This window comes from Aedes albopictus, chromosome 2 (genome assembly GCF_035046485.1).
Source record: "Aedes albopictus strain Foshan chromosome 2, AalbF5, whole genome shotgun sequence".
Taxonomy (NCBI): Eukaryota; Metazoa; Arthropoda; class Insecta; order Diptera; family Culicidae; genus Aedes; species Aedes albopictus.
Genome location: NC_085137.1, coordinates 342,501,720 through 342,522,127, shown reverse-complemented (window position 1 = coordinate 342,522,127; position 20,408 = coordinate 342,501,720). Strand labels below are relative to the sequence as shown.

The 20,408-nt window shown below is 37.8% G+C and overlaps 2 protein-coding genes across 2 annotated transcripts; one reads left to right on the top strand and one right to left on the bottom strand.

The window, feature by feature from the left end:
* Nucleotides 1–219: 219 nt before the first annotated feature.
* On the top strand, nt 220–2,952 carry LOC134287214 (uncharacterized). The gene is made up of 2 exons (XM_062848890.1): nt 220–774; nt 840–2,952. Exons 1-2 carry the CDS (start codon nt 540–542, stop codon nt 2,561–2,563), a joined length of 1,959 nt encoding a protein of 652 aa, XP_062704874.1. The 5' UTR covers nt 220–539; the 3' UTR covers nt 2,564–2,952.
* A 144-nt stretch (nt 2,953–3,096) lies between these two features.
* LOC109402718 (uncharacterized) lies at nt 3,097–7,111 on the bottom strand. Its single transcript, XM_062852636.1, has 5 exons — nt 5,585–7,111; nt 4,755–5,204; nt 4,584–4,694; nt 3,889–4,139; nt 3,097–3,829 (listed from the first exon to the last, which is right to left on the bottom strand). Exons 1-5 carry the CDS (start codon nt 5,934–5,936, stop codon nt 3,344–3,346), a joined length of 1,650 nt encoding a protein of 549 aa, XP_062708620.1. The 5' UTR covers nt 5,937–7,111; the 3' UTR covers nt 3,097–3,343.
* Nucleotides 7,112–20,408: the final 13,297 nt, after the last annotated feature.

Here is a 20,408-nt window from a genome sequence, read left to right as displayed (position 1 = left end):
CCTCCAGGTAAGTATCCCCAGTGATTTTTAGATGACGGGAGGCCTACCATGTAAATAAAGTTGAATGGTGGCGTCCATCTTTCGAGCCATGGTGACTGTGATCTGCTGATTGGTCTGCGCCAAGTTTTTAGAGACTACCCAGATAACCATGCATCGTATATTGATGTATTCATTAAGTAGTATAACAATACATATCGTGTCACTGTCGTATAGGCATCTTATTTGAATACACATGATGTTGGTCCATTATCCTACTTGCGATTATATCCGACTTAGAATCTATCCAAAAAAAGATGTAGCATATATCGTAAAATTTAGTCGCCCCATGTTTAGTCTAACTATAATCTTTATCGCAAAAGGTATCATTTGTTGTTTATGTTTACAGGATTTTGCCACTCGTAATATAGTTTACTTAATAATTGTATAAGCAACGTATTTTGTCGTAAATATTTCGGGTTAACTCATAATATTGTCATATCACATATTATTGTTATTTATCTCTCTTAAACAAAACTGCTTTGCTTTCCAAGTTGACAACAATGTTTCAAGTAATTAAGAGAAGTAAGTTATCAAAATTCAAGAAACGAGGAACATATAGTAGGCTCCTTAAAAAATATCGTAATCGTTTTAAGCAAGTAGCTACGAACAATCCGACTGAACATGAAAACGACAGCTCATTATGTGAAACCAAAAATACCCAACGCTGTGAGCCAGAAAATGTCGTGGAGAATGTTGAACCTGCTATTACTGAATGTAGTATTCCAAACTGTGACGGTATTCAACCATGATATATTTTTAATTTTAAGTCAATTCCAACCATTTATATTATTTTATTGCAGAAGGCGAAAGAAAAATTGTGACAGATCTAAGGAAGTGGTCATCCGGTTACAATATTCCCCAAACAGCACTAAAGTCACTCGTTGATGTTCTTAACACAAATCTTGATCTTGCGCTACCGAAAGATCCCCGGTCCATTATGCGAACACCTAGGAATGTGGACATCCGCCCTATGGGAGAAACTGGACAATATTGGCACCAAGGGCTGGAGTCTTGTCTAAAGAGAATTTTCCGGAACATCAACAACAGCGAATCAATTTCCCTAAGCATAAATGTGGATGGGCTGCCAATTTACAAAAGTGCTACAAAAAACTTCTGGCCCATCCTGTGCAACATTTACGAGGTCCCTCATATTACGCCAATGGTTGTAGGAATTTTTTATGGCAACGGAAAACCAAAAGATGTGAATGAATTCCTGAGCCCATTTGTTGATGAGCTACTGCCACTATTAAAATCAGGAATCACAATTAATGGACACACACTGGCCATAAGCATTCGTTGTTTCATATGTGACACCCCCGCCAGGTCATTCATCAAAAATGTTATAAGCTTCAACGGAAAGTATGGGTGCATAAAATGCACAACGAAAGGTCGGTACAGCCAGTTATCAAGAACGATGACATATCCGGAGCTGAATGCACCCTTAAGAACTGATGAGCGATTCCGGACAAATCAATATCCTGACCACCAGCGCGGATACACACCTCTTCTGAAGCTTCCTATCGACATGGTCAAGGACATCGTTGTGGGAGATTCCTTACATCTACTCGAGTTAGGTGTAATGAAAAAACTGCTAAATGGTTGGCGCACAGGTTCAATGTCCATGAAAGCGAAATGGAGTTCTTCTCAGAAAAAGGAACTCTCAGAATACCTGGTAGAAGTTAAGTTTCCCGTTGAAATTCACCGTCAAATGAGGGCACTGGAATTCATTTCACTGTGGAAAGGCTTAGAATATAGGAACTTTTTAAATTACGTAGGTATAGTTGTACTTAAGGACTACCTGCCTGAAAAATTTTTTAATCATTTCCTATATCTTTTTTGCGCCGTGAGAATTTGCTCTTCAGAGAAGTATGCAAATATGTTACCTGTAGCTAGGTCATTATTAGTAGATTTCATCGAGAATTTTAAATCATTGTATGGCACTGAATTCATATCAAGTAATATTCATAACCTGTGCCACATTGTGAGTGAAGTTGAACAGTTTGGACCCTTACCAAGTTTCACCGCTTACCCATTCGAAAATTATATGCACTCATTGAAAAAGTTGGTGCGCACAGGGCCAAATCCATTAGCACAAGTAGCAGCGCGAATAATTGAATCTGAAAATTCAAACACTTCCAAAGATTGTCCGTTTGCCAGCCAAGAAAATAGCGTGACAGTTGAACAAAAAAGTGGGAAAATATTCCTGGTTTTCTCAAATTACAAATTGTGCACAGATTTCCAAGACAGTTGGTTTCTTTCAAAAAAATGTGAACTGGTACGGTTCTCTGGAGTATCTAATGATGAAACAGGTCTTCTGATTGTAGGATCAAAAATAATATCTAAGTATGATTATTTCCAAAAGCCATTTAAATCGTCTTATATTCATATTTATGTTTCTAAGGTCGACTCAAATAATCTTTCAAATGCCAGTTGTTTCCATATCAATGACATATTTTGTAAATTAGTACCCATGTATAGAAAAGAAGGAATTGTGTTCATTCCACTACTGCACACGATTAAGTGATAGAGAGGAAAACAAACCTGAAGAGATAAATAAGGCATACTATGGTGGTATTTACATGTATGATTAATTCCGAGAAAAAAATTGCAAATCGAAAATGAGCACTCAAATATATTAAAGCGTTGCTAAATTATCCTAGACTAAGTTTAATAAGTGACAAAGAAAGCAATAAATTAGGGCTCTCGTCAGCCGCTGCCACCCTACCCACCACAATTTCTCATTTAATTGAGATGGACTCATGTACTTGACTAAGAACTTATAGAATCCTAATGCTATTCAATCAACCAGTTAATTTTTAAGATAACCACGAAGCGACGGTGGGCGAAAGTCAGCGTCTTAAAGGACACCTGACTGTACATCATCTTTGAGATTGATTCACTCAATTTGCAACATGCTCAACTTTGTATAACAATGAATGTATTAGTGAATTCTACAATAAGAACCCCTTAATCATTAGAAGTACAAGGATACGGTTTATGCTCAAGTAATTTACAAAATCGGAAATAGTTTTCGAATTCTTTTTATTTCTATCTGAAAGATGAAGTTCTGACTGCTCGGTTTTATTACTGCAAGCAACAAAGCTGTAATGATTGTACTTTTACAGTGCAGTATCAAATTTGTATCAACGTATTCTGAAAGGTACATACATATTACCTAAACCAAGTTAAAACATACATTTAGGGTGATGTACACCAACATGTTAAAAGAACCTTTAAAAATAACATAAAAAAGAAAAAAAAAAATCAACTGAATTCGACTTGAATAAATTATCAACATTTCGAATTAATTGGAATCTGAAGTGTGTTCGTCGCGTTCCGAAACAGGCGTGTCTGTGTCACATTCGCTGCTGTGCGAATGTTCGCCCGACACATGTGCATCATTCAACGAGCCCATATCATCATCAACAGAGTCGTGGTCCTCAATGTTTGCTGCTTCTTTACGGGTGCGTTTTGGCCTGCATGCTGATTTCCGTAGCCTTCGACTGGTGGATCGCGATTTGCAGTAGCGGAAAAGTCGATTTCGACAGAACTGCTCCAGCTTCTGTGCAGTGTAAGACGGGTCACCGATTCGTACTATATCGCCCAACAGTTGAATGACGTTACCGTATTCGCGGAAGCCTCTTTTCGATTTGTTGCTTCGACTAATGCCAGTCCATGTCATCTTAGTCCAAAATTCGCGTGTGAACAGGCAATCTACCACAGTATAGCATGCGTTGTCGCCTTTTTGATTATACGCATTCGGAATTATGATTTTGGAGAAGTACTCCAGCTAAAAAAGAAGACAATAATTAGAGCAAGAAATCAAATGCCAATTGTGATATTACTTACATAACGTCGTTGCAGTTCTTTGTTGTTTAGAGTGATGTTCCACCGGCTTAATTCGTCTTCGTTGTTAATCGGCTCATGTCTTTCAACGGTGTCATCTGGTTTGGTATTCGCATTGTCTTCCTTAGCTTGGATGTCAGACAAGGCTGCGTAACGTGCAAAGTTGGTTTGAAACGCTTTCTCGATGGATTTATCGACAGTTTCTTCGATGAAAACTTTCAGGTCAGCTTTCATTTGCTCGTAGCTCATCGATCCTTTATGAGATAAAAAACAAAAAAAAAAAATGCTTCATAAATTTAAACTTCGTTACAATATATTGGACGTTAAACAAATCTTATACATGTTTTCTCACAAATCTGATTCCTGAACCATTGTGCAAGAGACTGTAGATAAAAACATCACAGCGGAGGAAGAATTTTGAAAAATAATATGCTAGGGTGCGGGACCATTTGGACAAGCGATCCTGTTTTAAATAATGTACCACTATAATTCAGTCATTTTGACCAACTGACAAAATGTGTACACAGTTCGATACGCGTCAGTACGAGTATAAAAATTAAGTCAATTGATATAAATTTGAGTGAAATTTATAGGAAACCTGTTCAAACGGCCCTGTACCCTATATACATTGAAAGGAAAAAATCAGAAGAAAATACTGCAGACGAAGTTTTTGAATTTGATTGGCCTGCGATTTTTACCTGCGATTTGTATACCAGGAATGTCGTTTTCATCGGAAGGCTGGATGTACACGATATTTTCTCCCTGCAAGTATATGGGGTCAGCATCTACCATTGTTTCAGGTGACGCTCCTGAAAATAAATGTATATTTTAAGAGGAGTCAGACCATTTTAGACCATTGTGTATACTACCTCCAATAAGTTTACTCGATGTAGGCCACTGATCTGCGGGGTTCATGATTGATACCGTTTGATTTGTCTGAGGCAGCTGGAAAACAGACGTAACATTGCCTTGTGCATTAGAAGATGTCGGTTGAACAAATGACGACGTTTTTTGGGTGGCTCCTGTACACGCTCCTGTAGCAATGTTTTGGGTCATCTCGCATGCTGCTGTTTGCTGCGTTGGTGTAGAATAGTTTATCTGCCCACAGCTGTCATCATAAGACGCCTTGTTTGGTGCATGAGCCGATAGGTTCGTGTTGATGTTTGCTGGAGCACTTTGACCAGCCACGGTGCTCGCTTCCGAGATCGCTTCATCATTGCTGAAGACATCCTTCGACCGCACAGGCAATTGTAATTTGTTTACAGGTTTGGCTGTTTTCACTGAACGAGGTGCATCGGTTTGTGGTTGCAGTTTGCATGCTGAAAAGATAAATAAATAGTTTGCTTAGATTAGATCACATTAGCGCAAAGAGCTAGACTAAAGGGCTGCTCTTCCCATTACGCCGGGCCGGGACCGTGCCGGGCCTCGGTCAACGATTTCTAACATGCGATTACTATGGCGTGTTTCACATCCCAACGCGCCGGGGCTTGGTCGGGCCCCGGCCGGGTAAGTGAGAAGCACACCATAGATATCGTTGGAAAGAAATCGATTACCGGGGCCTGGTACGGTCCCGGCCCAGTGAAATGAGAAGACCGCTTTAAGCGGTGCTTAGAAGTCTCAAACAATCATCGTAAATTGAAATAAACATATTTAGATTTAGATACTAGATATCTAATGAAATATTGAAACAGTTACTAACCTTCAATCATCGTGTTGTAGTTTTTTTCTGTCGTTGCTTTCGGTTTCTTGGCAGGTTTCAATCGTTTTTTCTTACCATCAATATCAGAAACTTCCCGCTTGGATAGTTCCTCGGCTGCTTTCTCTGCCAGATGAATGTCCTTAAAACGGCCGCAAACTATGACGGGGATTTTCTTGGTAGCTCCTTCAAAATCTTGTCCAGCAAGCCGTAAGTTTTCTATTTTCGCATTTGCAAGCTTTGGCCACAACAAGAAGCTTTTGTTTACCCATTTCGTGGGAACAGCCATGACCTTAAATTTCTGGTTTTCGATGAACTGTACGACGGTAAACATCTGTAAGCAACATAAAATCATTATCACTTGTTTAATTTAATAGTTTTTTACTTACCTTGACGAGAATCTGGTGATTTTTATCGAAAATAAAATGAAAACGGCTCGACGAAAACAAACACTGCGAGTCCAAAATATGTCTGGCTTGGTAAGCTGTCAATGGAAACAGTGATGCCAGATATGAATATTACGGAATGCTGGATTTATTTATACAGCATATTTTTATTTTTACTTTTCTTAATATTTGCCTTGAGTTTTTCAATGGAACAGGATAATTAAAAATAAAAAATACTTCTGAGCGGTTTGGTTTTTTTGCATGCTAAATCTTTGTGCACGGTAGAGTGTTTATATTAGTAGCCAAATTTTAGTTTTCTTTGAAGTTTGCTAATTCGGCATCACTTACTCTGTGGCGCAGTAAACTCTCTACACATTGTATAAGGTTTTCGATAATGCATACATTTTATCGTTATGATAGAATACAATGGTCGTTTATATAGATATAGTAAATCACGGGCTAATGTACGATTTCAAATCATATTGCAATGAAGTTTTGTTCGATTGTTGATCAATATGTCGTATATAACTGATTGCAAAGGGGACAAACTATCGTACAGTAACTTGGGCAGCTATTTTTAGATTTCGAGGAACCACACACAATGTCAAGTTAGGCTATTGAGTGTTATGTTGCCTTTTGTATCAATCACATATGGCGCAGACAGATTATGAGGAACCAACAACCAGGACATAAGAGTTCAAATCCAGATAGGGCAGCAGATCATGTATTCAGTGGAATTGTTATTTACACAATAATATAAAGACAGTTATAGGTTATAGGCGCAATGATATGTAAAACTGCTAAAATAATCGGTAGAATGTTTTTTTTTGTCTAAAATTTAAAACGAGTTGATCGTATACAATGTTGTATCAATGAGGAATGGCATCACTTTGCAATAATCATTGTTGTCGAGTGAAATCGTACATGTTACCAAAAAGCATCTACTCTGAATCAATCGAATAGTCGTCTTGTATCGTAAAGAGTGGCATATGATATCTATGTGTTGAATCTTTGTTTTTGTTGACACGTATATCACCTCCACTTTGGTGCGGATATAAGGATTTCATGCATAATATACGATTTTGGAATATTATATATCCATGCGTATACTGTAAAATATACGGACCAAAATGTTGACTGGGTATTAACATACCCATTGGTTACCTCGTTTAGCATACTTGTAGCAGGATCAATCCACAAACCATAAAATTAAAGTTGCTATCGTATTTGGATTGCCTTGTATTTTTAAGTGAAAGAGATGTTTCTTAAATAATGATCAAATCAGTGAGAAGAGATAGCAAACTAATAATGTTGAACATTAACGTATTTAGTACGTAAAAACAACGTTTTAATAACATGTTTGATCTCAAAGGTTATAACTTCGTGCTGCTGATGTTATACAAAACATCTTCAATTGAAGGAAGACGGTGATATAAATATCTTGTGTAACCAACGTTAAATTTACGTTATTTTAACTTGTAGTGAGGATGATAACATTTTTCAGTAACTTGTTATTGCCAAACAGAGTTAAAACATGATTTTAACATAATATGTGTACAAATACGATTATAGTATTATACTACAACGTCTTTTTTAAATTTTATTCTCAAAGATGTTTTCTGTGTTACTTGGATTTTCAACCCCCCCCCCCCCCCCGCGTGGTCATTAGTCCATACCAAATTTTTTATTTGTCCATACAAAATGGTCATTGGCCGAATTTCCCCCCTCCCCCCCCCCTAATGACCACGTGGTTTATGGACAGCCCCTTTATTCTTTCCGATTCCAAAGCTTTTCACCCGTTTCCAGAGAGTTTTTGATGGAGTACTGCTGTCTAAAAACCGCCTTAGACACTGTTGCTTTGCCTGAGCTATTTTCGTATTCGCACGGTTCCTCAACACCTTGTTTCGTTGCCGTTTCTCACTCTTCAACTGCGTTGTAGCTTGCAACCAATCCTTGGTATGGTTGGTACAATCAATTTGGTATGGTGGTACAATCAATTTGAATTCGTTCTCTAGAGATACGAGTTCAAGAAGTAATTTTTTTTTTTTATTCTTAATCACTTAACCTAATTTTTAGCTCTATTGTCCACAGGGGCACTACGTGAGCAATTTCAATTGACAGCTGCACTTACATTTTGTACAGCGCCTAGATTCTATTCTACTGGTTCTACGAACTGGTTGCCTTTCTGCTGCTTTCACTTTTTCTACTTTATACCTAGTAGAATGATGAGCACAAGGGTGATGATGGATGGCCGTTGTTCCTTTCCAGTCCGATTGGAGGTCCATTATGCGTAGCAGTTCGCCGATATCCAGGTATCCGGGTCCGTTTGAGCCATGGAGCTCAGAAGAGGGTCAGTGTCAGTTGCTCTCGGGGGAAAAGCAACTGACGAAAAATTGCAAGTGCCGGGGCTGGGAATCAAACCCATGACCATCCGCATATGAAGCGAACGTGTGACCAACTACGCCACGGGCCCCGGCTTCAAGAAGTAAATGTTAATAATGATTTCATCGGACAGTGAGGTTCTCTTTTTTGAATATATATATATATATATATATATATATATATATATATATATATATATATATATATATATATATATATATATATATATATATATATATATATATATATATATATATATATATATATATATATATATATATATATATATCTTCGAAAAAATGCGCTCGCTTTTAGGTGACGTCAGTTCAATTGTCGGATTATTTTACCATGTAGCTCAAAAACACCTCTTTCGCTATAACTTTTGAAAAATCAATCATGACGAATCTGTCTGAGACGAGTTGGCATATTCCTTTATGGCTGATTCCAGTTATTCACGCATGCCTGATGGTGTCATTCATACAGGACAATCCAGCATTTAACTCGGCAGCATCATTATCGGTCTGTCTTTGGCAGTCTTGCAACAATCGTACTCCTAGTTCCTTGATGAACTTAATAATTTGCGTTTTCTATAAGCTTTCGAGTTCTGCTGGCACTTGCGTTGACAACGGAAGACCGCGAAGGAACTTCAGCGCTGTTAATATTTCTTTTTGTCGCCGTTCGTTGATTCTCTTCGTGATTGCGTCAAAGAGGTCGTTTCCAACTTTGGAGTTACTTTTCTTAAGCTTCGAATACAAGAAACTCAAGCAGCTTTTCGCAGACAGTAATGTAGCGTCTCGTCTTCCCAATGCTCCCTAAGCGAGTCTGATTGGCTGAGAGCTTCCTGAAGGTTTATTGCAACCTCGAAATCACTGTCCAACACAAGACCTGGAAGGCCTATTTCGGAAAGTGTCTCTTTGATGCAATTAAAACAGCGAATGAAGTGCTCCAGGATCGTTTCAGTCGAATTTCAACGAGTTTTGACGTCCACACACAGTGGTTTATGTAACATTTTTGTGATTTTTTCTTGAAGGCATTTTTCGAAAAATTGTCACGCCTTCAAAAACTCTCCAAATCCAAATCAAAGCGAAAAAAATGTAGGAAATGTGTGTCCCGGGAATCCCGGGATTTTCGGGATGGTGAAAAATTTAATCCCGGGATTCAGGAAATCCAGAATTTTTCAAGATCCCGGGATTTTTTGTCCCGGGATATCCCGGGTTGGAACCCCTATCGTAGAGGTTTTCTCGGAGATCATCTTGATGAATTTGTGGTAAGTTTTCAGAATTGCACTATGAGACTCTCAGAGTAGCGTATATAGATTATATTCCGGAAGCATTCGCTACAATAAAAATATCCTATGATTTACGGATATTGCGAGCCATACTTTAAAATACTTTTGATACCATTTGTATGCCAGAAGACTTCCAAAGAGCAACACAAAAAGATACTCGCAATGTTATGAGGCACAACAGATACGGTCGTGAATGATTTTTTTTATTATTATTTTTCAACCAATTAACCTAATTTACAGCTTTTTTTTCACTACACTGAAAAGCGGCTTGCGGTAATGATGAGCATAAAAATGTTTTCAAATTCACCATGAAAAAAAACCAGATTAATCCACCTAGTGGTGATAGTGCCTTTCTCGTCGAATATGTACTCATGATCTTTAAGTCGACATTAGCCGATCCTGAGAACACTTATACGCTTAATACGATTCATGTAAAATTTGACCTCCTTATAGACCAAATTGTGCACAGTAATTTTAGACGCAAAAGGAGAATGGAAAAACTTTTTTCAGCGTTGATGTGATCAAATTATAATTTTCCCATAACACGTTGATTCATCCTACTTTATATTAACACCACAGGAATTTGAAATGGTGTGATTTGATGAGATTGCTTTGCTCACAATTTTATTCTCTTGAGTCTTGAATATATGAAGAAGACTTTGACCATTTCTTCACTTTTAATCTTACCCACCGTTTACCGGGCTTTTAAAAAAGTCAAGACTTGATTTATCGCTAACTTTGGTTTTGTTCACTTTCATAATTCCACTATTTGATGTACCGCATGCATGGGTTTGGTTCAATTCCACGTTTGATCATTTCCGGCGGATACCTGGAACCGATTCCATGACACTACTGATTGTCCCAAATATTGTCTGTTTTTTTTCTTGTCAACTGGTAATCAGGCTGGCTTAAAAGCCGCGAATTGATGTGTTCCATGGGGAGCATCCATTAAGTATGTCACGCTGAAATTAGGAATGTTCGAAGCTCCCCTCTGCCCCTTTCGTACGGGTTTCTCCTATACTTAATACATTGCTTGTCACACTTTAACAACCCCCTAGGATCGTGACGTACTTAATGGCCTCATGCAAGTGCATAGACCTAAATATCCCACACACTCCGATATTAAAATTTAATTCAAATGATAAAAGTGCATTTCACCCCACACTCTCATAAGAACGGCTGCTCGTGTGTTTTAAATTCAATTTACGCTAATAGCAATGCTCATCGTAGGTCATCTACCTACGCGCGGAATTTCGGAAGCAATGAAAAGCGCACCATACGTTACTGACCTAGTTTTTATGAGCCATCATCGACCGCTGGTGGCCGGGCGCGATCGTGATCGAACACGTTGAGCCGGTCGGTGTGGTGCAGTTTTGATTACGTTTGGTTGGGTCGACGACATAACGATGATGATGGTAATGATGATGATAACGAGTAGGATAGGTAGAGTTCTAGGTTTTGGACTTTGAGTATTTACATTTGGTATGGTTTTGGATACGCCCAAGTTGGTTCGGGCATTGTTAGGAAGTATCGTGACTAATTCGGCAGGACGAGAGTGCTGGTAGGAGTTTTAGACACGCCCAAGCTGGTTCGGGCATTGCTAGGAAATTTAGGCTATAAATACTGAGGCTTTGGCTTCAGTCGGAGAGTTCGGTGACAACGTTAACGCAGGCAGCACATCGGATAAGTCTTGAGCTCCCATGTGGGACACCTCTAGATACTGTCCAAATAAAGGCTGTAGTTAGTACGAAAGCAAGGACTTAGGTGATACTAATTAAGTGAAAAGTGTAATGTAATTTGTTAAAAAGTTGTTAGGAAGGACTAAAACAATACTAAGGTGAAAAAGTGTGGCTTAAATTACACTAGTTTACAGCATTTTTGAACTCGGTAAGCTGATGATCATTTTTAGCGTAGAATCATGCCCTGAGTTCGAAAACGCGAAAGAAAAAAATTACAGTAGAGCGGAAATTTTTTCGACTTTCCATACAAGGTTGATGATTTGAAATCGATTTTTGTTCTATTTTTAAGCAAAGTCGCTCACTTCAAACATCTCTTTCTCCGTAATCAATGCTCCGATTGAGCTGAAATTTTTACTGTAATTCGCTTACATATGATATGTCAAATAAACGTCGAGAAAGAATTTTTAAATTGTTTTTTTCTTATTGAAAAAAATACATTTCTTCAAAATTTTTTGGGAATTTTGCCAAAATTTAAGGAGATTGTCCCTAAAACTCGCAAATATCTTGAATATCATCAATCTGACGCAAAACCTGTTTTCAGATGATCGAATGGTATTGTATTCAGCTTTTAATTTATGGAAAAAGATTTAAAATTGGTTGATTAGAACGTAATATATTTGAATTTAAGTATATTGCATATTTTGAAAAGTTGTAAAGCTCGATATTGAGCTAAAACTCAAAAACTGTTCTACTTAAAATTTTTTGAAGGTCGGTTACGAAATCAGCGCTAAATTGTGCTTCAAAAATTTTGGTCGTTGACAGAAGTTCACAACTTTCGTTTTATTTTGTAAACTTGTGTTATAAGATAAATGTGAGTTAGTGGAAGTTCAATATAGTTTATTTAAATGATGTCGTCGGACTTTAAATAAATGAAAGATATCACATTCCGTGTAGTGTTAAATTGAGCCCCTGGACGGTACAGGGCGCTACACAAGAATTTGGTTCACTTCTATATTTTACCATTTCTGGCGGGGCACTCGTTACCTGTTCTTCAACACTACCGGTTCCCCCAATCAGGGAATGAAATTATCGATCATGATCGCGATTGTTTGCACTCACGAACCTAACACCCTGTATTAGAGACTATCGATAGTTTTCCGGAACCGGTTTCGGGTGTCCCGACGGAAGTGGCTAAATCTGAAAGTGAACCAAACCCATGCATGCGACACCACAAATCAAGGCTTTTAGGTTACATGATGAACAGTCGACAAGACCAAAATCTCAGACCAATCAGTGCACTACGGAACCGATTCCGTCTGTCCCGCCAGAAATATAAAAGGTAAAAGGGAATCAATACATGTGACATGTTAAATGATTTATTCGGTAACCTGACGAACGGTTAGCAACAAAAAAGTCTCAGATCAAATTTGAGACAACAGGTCCTGTCCGGGAACCGATTTTGGGTGTCTCGTCATAAGTGGTAAAATATAAAAGTGACCCGAACCTGTGCATGCGACACACACAGGCGTAAATGGGCCAAATTCCTGGCCATAAGTCGAAAATTTTTTTTTCAGGGTTTTCCAGAGTCTAATATTTTTTAAAGATAAATGAAGTAATGCTTCATCATGTGGCAATCAATAAAATACTTTGGGATGCATATTTTTTAAGAATAAATGCCGAAATTTGACGATTTTCTCTACTGTTTTTTTTTTTTTTTCATTTGCATCATAACTCATCGGAAGAACTTCAATTATCGAAATATTGACAGTTTGAAAAAATAACTGAGTATGTAACACAGTTCTCCTGATAAGGGTGTATCATTTAAACAAAAAAATTCTCCTGGTTTCATTTATTTTGCTCTCTTACAGAAGAGTTTTCAAAATCATGTATTTTGTCAATTTTAAACCATTTTCAGCATTCTAAAAGTTTTCAGATTCTGCAGCATTCCGCGATCTGGATAAAATTACAATAAAATATAAGGCATATCCTTTGTAATTCGCAAGAGAACGGGTACCAGAAAGTACCAGACGAAAAAATGAATCATTTTGAAATTTACACCTTTTTGACTAGTTTTTAGTTACAATTTAGGTTTAATTTCGAAAAAGCAACTTCGTTTCGACTACTTTTTCAATGAACGGCCACTTATTCTCGGTAGATAGACATAGCAGAATACAAATCTGATCTTCTATCTCTTTACAAAATGTGTCAAATGGAATTAATTTAGTAAATTTGGGCAGGAATCTCCATACACCGATAAACGCCTAAATGTATGCAATGCAGTAGTAATCAAATGTAGCTAGAACTGTAGTGTACAAAACAAATTTTATAAAAAAAAAAATCAAAAACAACTCAAATAAAGAGCTCACTATTTGGCCGGGGTTCTGCTAAACCGAACTAAGCGCCAAAAACTTTATTCCGAGATAATTAAGCTTAAAGTTCATTCACTCCTTTTAGTGTAGAATTAGCTCTAAGTTAAAATTCACAAAAATAAAAACAAAAAAAATCATTCACTCACAAATAAACAACAGCTAAGATTGTTTGCAACTTTTCCGCATACATGTAACTTACAAGTCTTCATTTACCATCAGAGATGAAGAATACATGTAAATTATTTAAAATAATTGATATAATTACATTTCATTTCTCAGTACTTCGCACTCAGTTCACTCTGGCTGAACAAAAACATTGGAATATGGTTTATAGTTCACTTTGGCTGACTGAGTTTTTTTTGTATCAGGGAAAACCAGTCGGAATGTGAAAAAAAATCTCGATTTTCATCGTCTATGAACTTGAAATCGATATCACTCACATTTTTTTTTTACATGAATCAGGGAGGACGCGTATAAAATGGTAGCACGGAGATCTCAGAATAGATTGAAATATGAACGGCGGAAGCCCTCCGAGCTCAGCCCTTCCCACCCATGTTATTTTCATAGGCGGTGCATGTGCAGGCACATAGCAAGAGTGATTATGTCAAATGATGTTCTTGCATGTCCTGAGGTCCTGAGATGTGAAAGTGGAGCAATTTGTGTACTTCAAATTTATGCTGGTCGAAGAAAACCATGAAAATGTTCTGCCAAAGTGAACCAAGACAAAAAAAATCGAAAATATTAAAGAGATTCGAACTTGGATCATTTAAGTGATAATCAAGCACGTTACCTCTAGGCCATTTAGCCTAGCTGAAGGTCAGTCATTAAGTCTGAATCAAGTTCTAAACATTCTTCTCTAGCATGGTTTTCGTGAAAACGCCATTTTTCGATCAGCCAAAGCGAACCAAGTGTTTGATTTTTTTCAAGCTTTATTATTCTTATTAGCCTTGTTTTTCAATGACGGCTTCTGTGTTAAATTATCAGTATGAGGTGTGTCGACATAACGCAGGTATTTAAAACCAGTTGATTTTGATATTGTTGAGAATAAATAGATTCTAAAATGCAGTGGATTTGGTTCGGTCTGGCTGAATGTGATTTGGAAAAATGGCGATCAGCACCATCGCAACATAATTGTATCCTCCATCATCCGTATTTCTAATAACGTGTTCAATTCTCCCACAGATTGTTGCTATGAGTCGGTTGGAAGTTAGAAATTTGACGGCGATGAGCATAACTTGAAATGTTCTTCATCTGGACCAACACTAAAACATTTCGCTGATTCTATGGAATGGTTTACAGTTCACTCTGGTTGGATGCAATTTTATTTTTTGTATGTTCTGCCAAACAGAAATTTTAAATTTACTCCACGAAGAGCTGTCAGAATTACTGCATTTTTACATGGAAGAAGGATCATCAATTTCTTCATTCAATGATAAAGGAAACTCAATTTTTCAAAAAATGGTCTTTAGTTCGGTTTAGCAGAACCCCGACCTTGTTGGAGGAATTCCTGGATGAAGGAGCTCTGAAGGAATATCTAGAGGAATTGCTGGTGGAATCCCTGGAGGAATTCCTGGGAAAATTCCTAGATAGATTCCTGGAAGACTTCCTGGAGGAATCCCAGGAGAAATTTCTGGAGGAACTCTTGGGAAAATTACTTGAAGGAGTTTTCATGGAACTCCTGGAGAAATCCTTGCTTCCGAGGAATCCTCAGGAAAATCCCGGAGGAATACCTGAGGACCTGAGGACCTTCTCGAGGAATTTCCGGACGAATTCTCGAGGAACTTCCGGAGAAATTCCCCAGAAACTCATGGTGGAATTCCCAAGGAACTCTCGAATGTATTGCCGACGAACTTCCGGCGGAATTCTTGAGGATATTCCCGAAGAACTCCTGCGGGGTTTTTCGAAAAGTTCCTGGAGTAATTCCTGAGGAACTCATGGAGGAATTCCAGAATAGCTCCTGAAGAAATTTTCGAGAAACTCCAAGAAAACTCTTGAAGGATTTCCCGGAAAGTTCTGGAACAATTTCTCGTAGAAGTATTCTCGCAGATCATGTTGATGAATTTCTGATAAGTTTTCAGAATTGCACTATGAGTCTTACAGAGTAGCGTAGATTATATTCCGAGAGCATTTGCTACAATGAAAATATTCTATGATTTACAGATATTGCGACCCATACTTTGAAATACTTGTGAGACCATTTGTATGCCAGAAGACTCCCGAGCAGAAGGGAATAACAACAGCAAAAGAGCCTGTGTTATTTAGATAAAATAACTGAATAAAAGAATCGATTATTTTTAAGTTATTAACATAACAGGTTATGTTATTAACTTGTCTGTCAAAATAACAAATATAATAATAAAAAAATGTTTTTGGAAAACCATTTTAATAACTTGTTTTGTTAGTTTCAATAACAACTTAATAACAGTGCATTTGGAAAATATTTCAATAACAAATTTTTATATTAATTTATCATTTATAGGGCTAGGCGGGGCAATGTGGACACCCTGAGGTTTTTGCCAGCTTTACCTAGCAAGATGTCAAAAATGTTTAGTTTTTTAATACATGTATCCTTTTAAAGTCTATTTAGCATCTATTGCATAAGAATGCTCACGAAGAAAAAAGATTTATCCACTTCAAAAAATGTTTTTGAAAAATGTTAGTTTTTCATGACCGTCTTCAAGCATACGGGGCAGAATGGACACCCCCATGGGGCAATATGGACACCATGAGGCTTTTACGAATTTCGTACATTATTTACACCTATAAAGGCATTCCATTACAAAACAACTATTATGGATGAATAATACGCCGAAGTAGTTCATTTTTTTCAGTTAATTTAAATTCAGGCTGTTTTGGATAATGCTTCGTTTTTGTCGGCATGTACTGCTGTGCCTAGAAAATATACTGAAATCGAAGAATTTGGTTGGTTTTTGATTTAGGTTATATTTTTCCCTTGCCGCTTCTTTCAAAAAGGTGAGTGTCCATTTTGCCCCGGCAGCAGAAGATATTTCCAAACTTGATTTTTGATATAATAAAGAAGAAAATATAAACATGTTAAGCATGTAGATACAGCAAAACCACTTGCATGTGTTCTAGAAATATCAGATTTTAATCGACCTGCAAAAAATAATCACTAAATCTTATTTTAGATGTCGTGAAAATTATAATTTCCATGCACAAAAAACGGAGGACGTAACTTTTTCGTGTAAAAACAAGTATAATTTTAATTTCGAATGTTTCTTTCCTGAAACTTTGTTTTAGATAAATGGACTATATTCTCCATTCATTAAAAGTTCAAAAAAGTTCGCATATTTCAAAATATTGAGGGTGTCCATTCTGCCCCGGGTGTCCATATTGCCCCGCCTACCCCTAATAATCGGAAAGCAAAATTTGTTATTATATCAAAATCGGGGGGGGGAGAGCAACTGACGAAAAATTGCAAGTGCCGGCTCTGGGATCAAACCCATGACTATCCACTTGTGAAGTGAACATGTAGCCACTACGCTACGGGCCTCGGCAAGTAAAAGAGTTTTACTTATAGAGTCAAGAGAAACAAGAGTAGAGCTTGCGGACCTTTAGGGCCCATATAGCCGAGGCGGTAAACGCACGGGTATTCAGCATGACCATGCTGAGGGTGACGGGTTCGATTCCCGGTTGGTCCAGGATATTTTCGTAAAGGAAATTTCCTTGACTTCCTTGGGCATAGAGTATCTTCGTGTCTGCCACACGATATACGCATGCAAAATGGTCATTGGCAGAGGAAGTTCTCAGTTAATAACTGTGGAAGTGCTCATAGAACACTAAGCTGAGAAGCAGGCTTTGTCCCAATGAGGACGTTACGCCAAGAAGAGAGAGAGAGAGAGCTTGCGGACCTTAAACGTCTCATTTCCAGAATAGTTTGTATGACTTAGAGATCACCAAGTGTAACTAGTAAAGTAAAGTAACTTTGATTTCTATCATAGGCTCTTGCTATAATATTTGCGTACATAATGTTCGGCGAGCATTGGCTACAATGAAAATGTGCTGAGATATACAGATTTTACGATCCATATTTTAAAATACTAAGAAAATCATTTGTATACCAGAGGACGCATAAATAACAACACAAAAGATGTATTATGAGATACAACAGAAATAATTGTGAAAGATTGACATCAAGCGATACAAGAGAAGAGCTTGTAGAGCTTGAAGGTCTTCATTTCAGAATAGTTCGGATGACCTAAATCACTAAGTGAATGTTGCTAAGTTATCAGAATTGCACTCTGAGGCTCTAAAAGAAGCGTAGATTATATTTTACGAACATTCGCTGCAATCGGGCCCGGATTAAGGATCAACATGTCGACAGCATCATTCATAAGAAAACTCCAACAACGTAATCCCAACAATCATCCATGATGGCAGGAAACAGTAGATCAGGCGAGTGTTATTCCATTATCCTAATCAGGAAAGAATCAAACTACCCGTTCCTTTTTTTTCAGCGGCACGATAAAGCGATGCTTGGACAACCAGTGATGCCATCACCAGTTTGTTGTGTTTTAAAATAGTGGCTATGTTTATAATGTATTTAACTTGTAATTTGTAAGTCCTAATGTTAGTTTTGTTAGAAATTGTAACTGTTGTGTTCGGAAAGATGTGGGGTTTTTACGCCTTCTTTAGACTGAAATTTAATGTTGTTGTTCAACTCCACAGGGCTTTTCCCCACCACCTTCATTAAGCCAAAAGGCAGATGAAGTGTAAAGAAATAAAGAAATATAAGAAATATAAAAAATATAAGGATTGTGGGGGCCCGGGGCCCGGGCGGTTGTGGAGGCCCCTCGGAGGAACAAATGCGATGAGCAATACAGTTTCTCTTTGTTTTTTAGTAGTACTTGAACCAAAAATGGTTTTTGTGGGGGCCCCTAAAATGTGGGGGCCCAGGGCCCTGCCCCCCCGGCCCTCCCTTAGATCCGGCCCTGGCTGCAATAAATATATCCTAAGATTTAGAGGAATTACGACTTCAAATATATAGGGAGCCATGTGTATGCCAGTGGCTATCCAAATAGCAACACATAGAGATACTTTTAATATTATGAGGTGCAACAGATACAACCTTAAAAGAATTATGCCGATAGAGGAAGAAGAGTAGAATCTGTAGACCTTGAAGGCCCTAATTCCTGAATAGGCTGGCAAGCCTAGAAGATCCCATAAATGTTAATACCAAAAACATTATAATTATACACTAAGGCTCCATCAGCAGTAGACTATATTCCACGAATATTTTTTTACAACTAAGGCATGATACAGAATGTAGATATCGTAACCCAAACTTCAAAGTTTATTGGAGGCCATTCGTATTCCACGGAATGTCCAACTACCACAATATCGAGTTGCTCGTAGTATTGCGAGGTCTAATGAACATCAACGTGACTAAATTTCTTGAACCGAGTGAACATAAATGATGGTAGATGTTTACTTACTTACTTTCAGTCCTAGGCACCCACAGTGGTGCAGAGGGTCGGATTGAAAGATTTCCATCCTGGGCGATTGTCAGCCAACGCCTTGACCTGTGGCCAGGTCAAATTTCTGTCCACTTGCTTGATTTCGTTGTTGAGGCTGCGCCGCCATGTGCCTCAGGGGCTGCCTCTGCTGCGGTGTCCTGCTGGGTTCCAGTCTAACTCTTGTTTGGAGATTTCGTTTCCGCCCCTGCGTAGAGTGTGGCCGACCCATCTCCACTTTCGCTCCCGAATTTCTGTCGCTACCGGCTTTTGATTACATCGACGATGGAGCTCCACGTTGGAGGTCCAATTGTGAGGCCACCATGCACGAATTATATACCGCAGGCATCTATTGATGAAGACCTGCAGCCGTTGCGTGTTCTCCACTGATACACACTACGTTTCACTGGCGTATAGCAGCACATATTTCACACATTCACACATTCAGCACACGTTCGAGTTAAAAACTCGAATTTTGGTGCGTCGATTGATCTGGTTGTTATTCCATACATTTCTTAAACTCGCAAAAGCAGCCCTCGCCTTCTTGATCCGTGCACCTATGTCAATCTTGGTGCCGCCATCGGCCGCCACTTGACTATGTACCAAGATATTGGAAGCTGTCAAGATTCTCCACTGATTGCTCAGTAGGCTGCGGCTTATTTTTCAAAAGTTGTTGAAACCTGGAATTCGCAAGCTCTTTTCGATTCAAATGACACAAAAAGAGAAACCTCTGAGTTTAAGCCAAAAATATTGAGAATTAGAAGTCGCGCAATCGCTTCAAAGTTGAATTTTCGAGTAATAAAAAGGTGTTTTCACTTCAAGTGCCATAACTTTCTCAATTTTCAACTGATTTTCAATTTTTTTTATGAATTTCTCACAAATTAAATTTAAAATAAACTCGTAGAACATATTTTTTTCCAAAAAATATGAGTTTTTGAAGATTTAATTATTTTTTTTTCTTCTCTTTACAAAAAAATTGAATTTCAGAGTCCTATAACTTTTTAACCGTTTGACCAATTATATTTTTTTTAGCTTGCTTTTGTAGATATTTTTGTTGCCTAATAATGCTGTGAATAAACTGTACCTTTAAAAAATCTTCAAAATAAATAAATACCAAAAAACCGTTTAAAAACACGTATTTTATTGGAAAAATTTAAATTTTAGCAAAATTTTAATTGTTTTCATGCTTAGTTTCGGGCTCAAAGTGAAAAATTTATTCTCATCAATCATATGGAAGCCATTGGCGTAG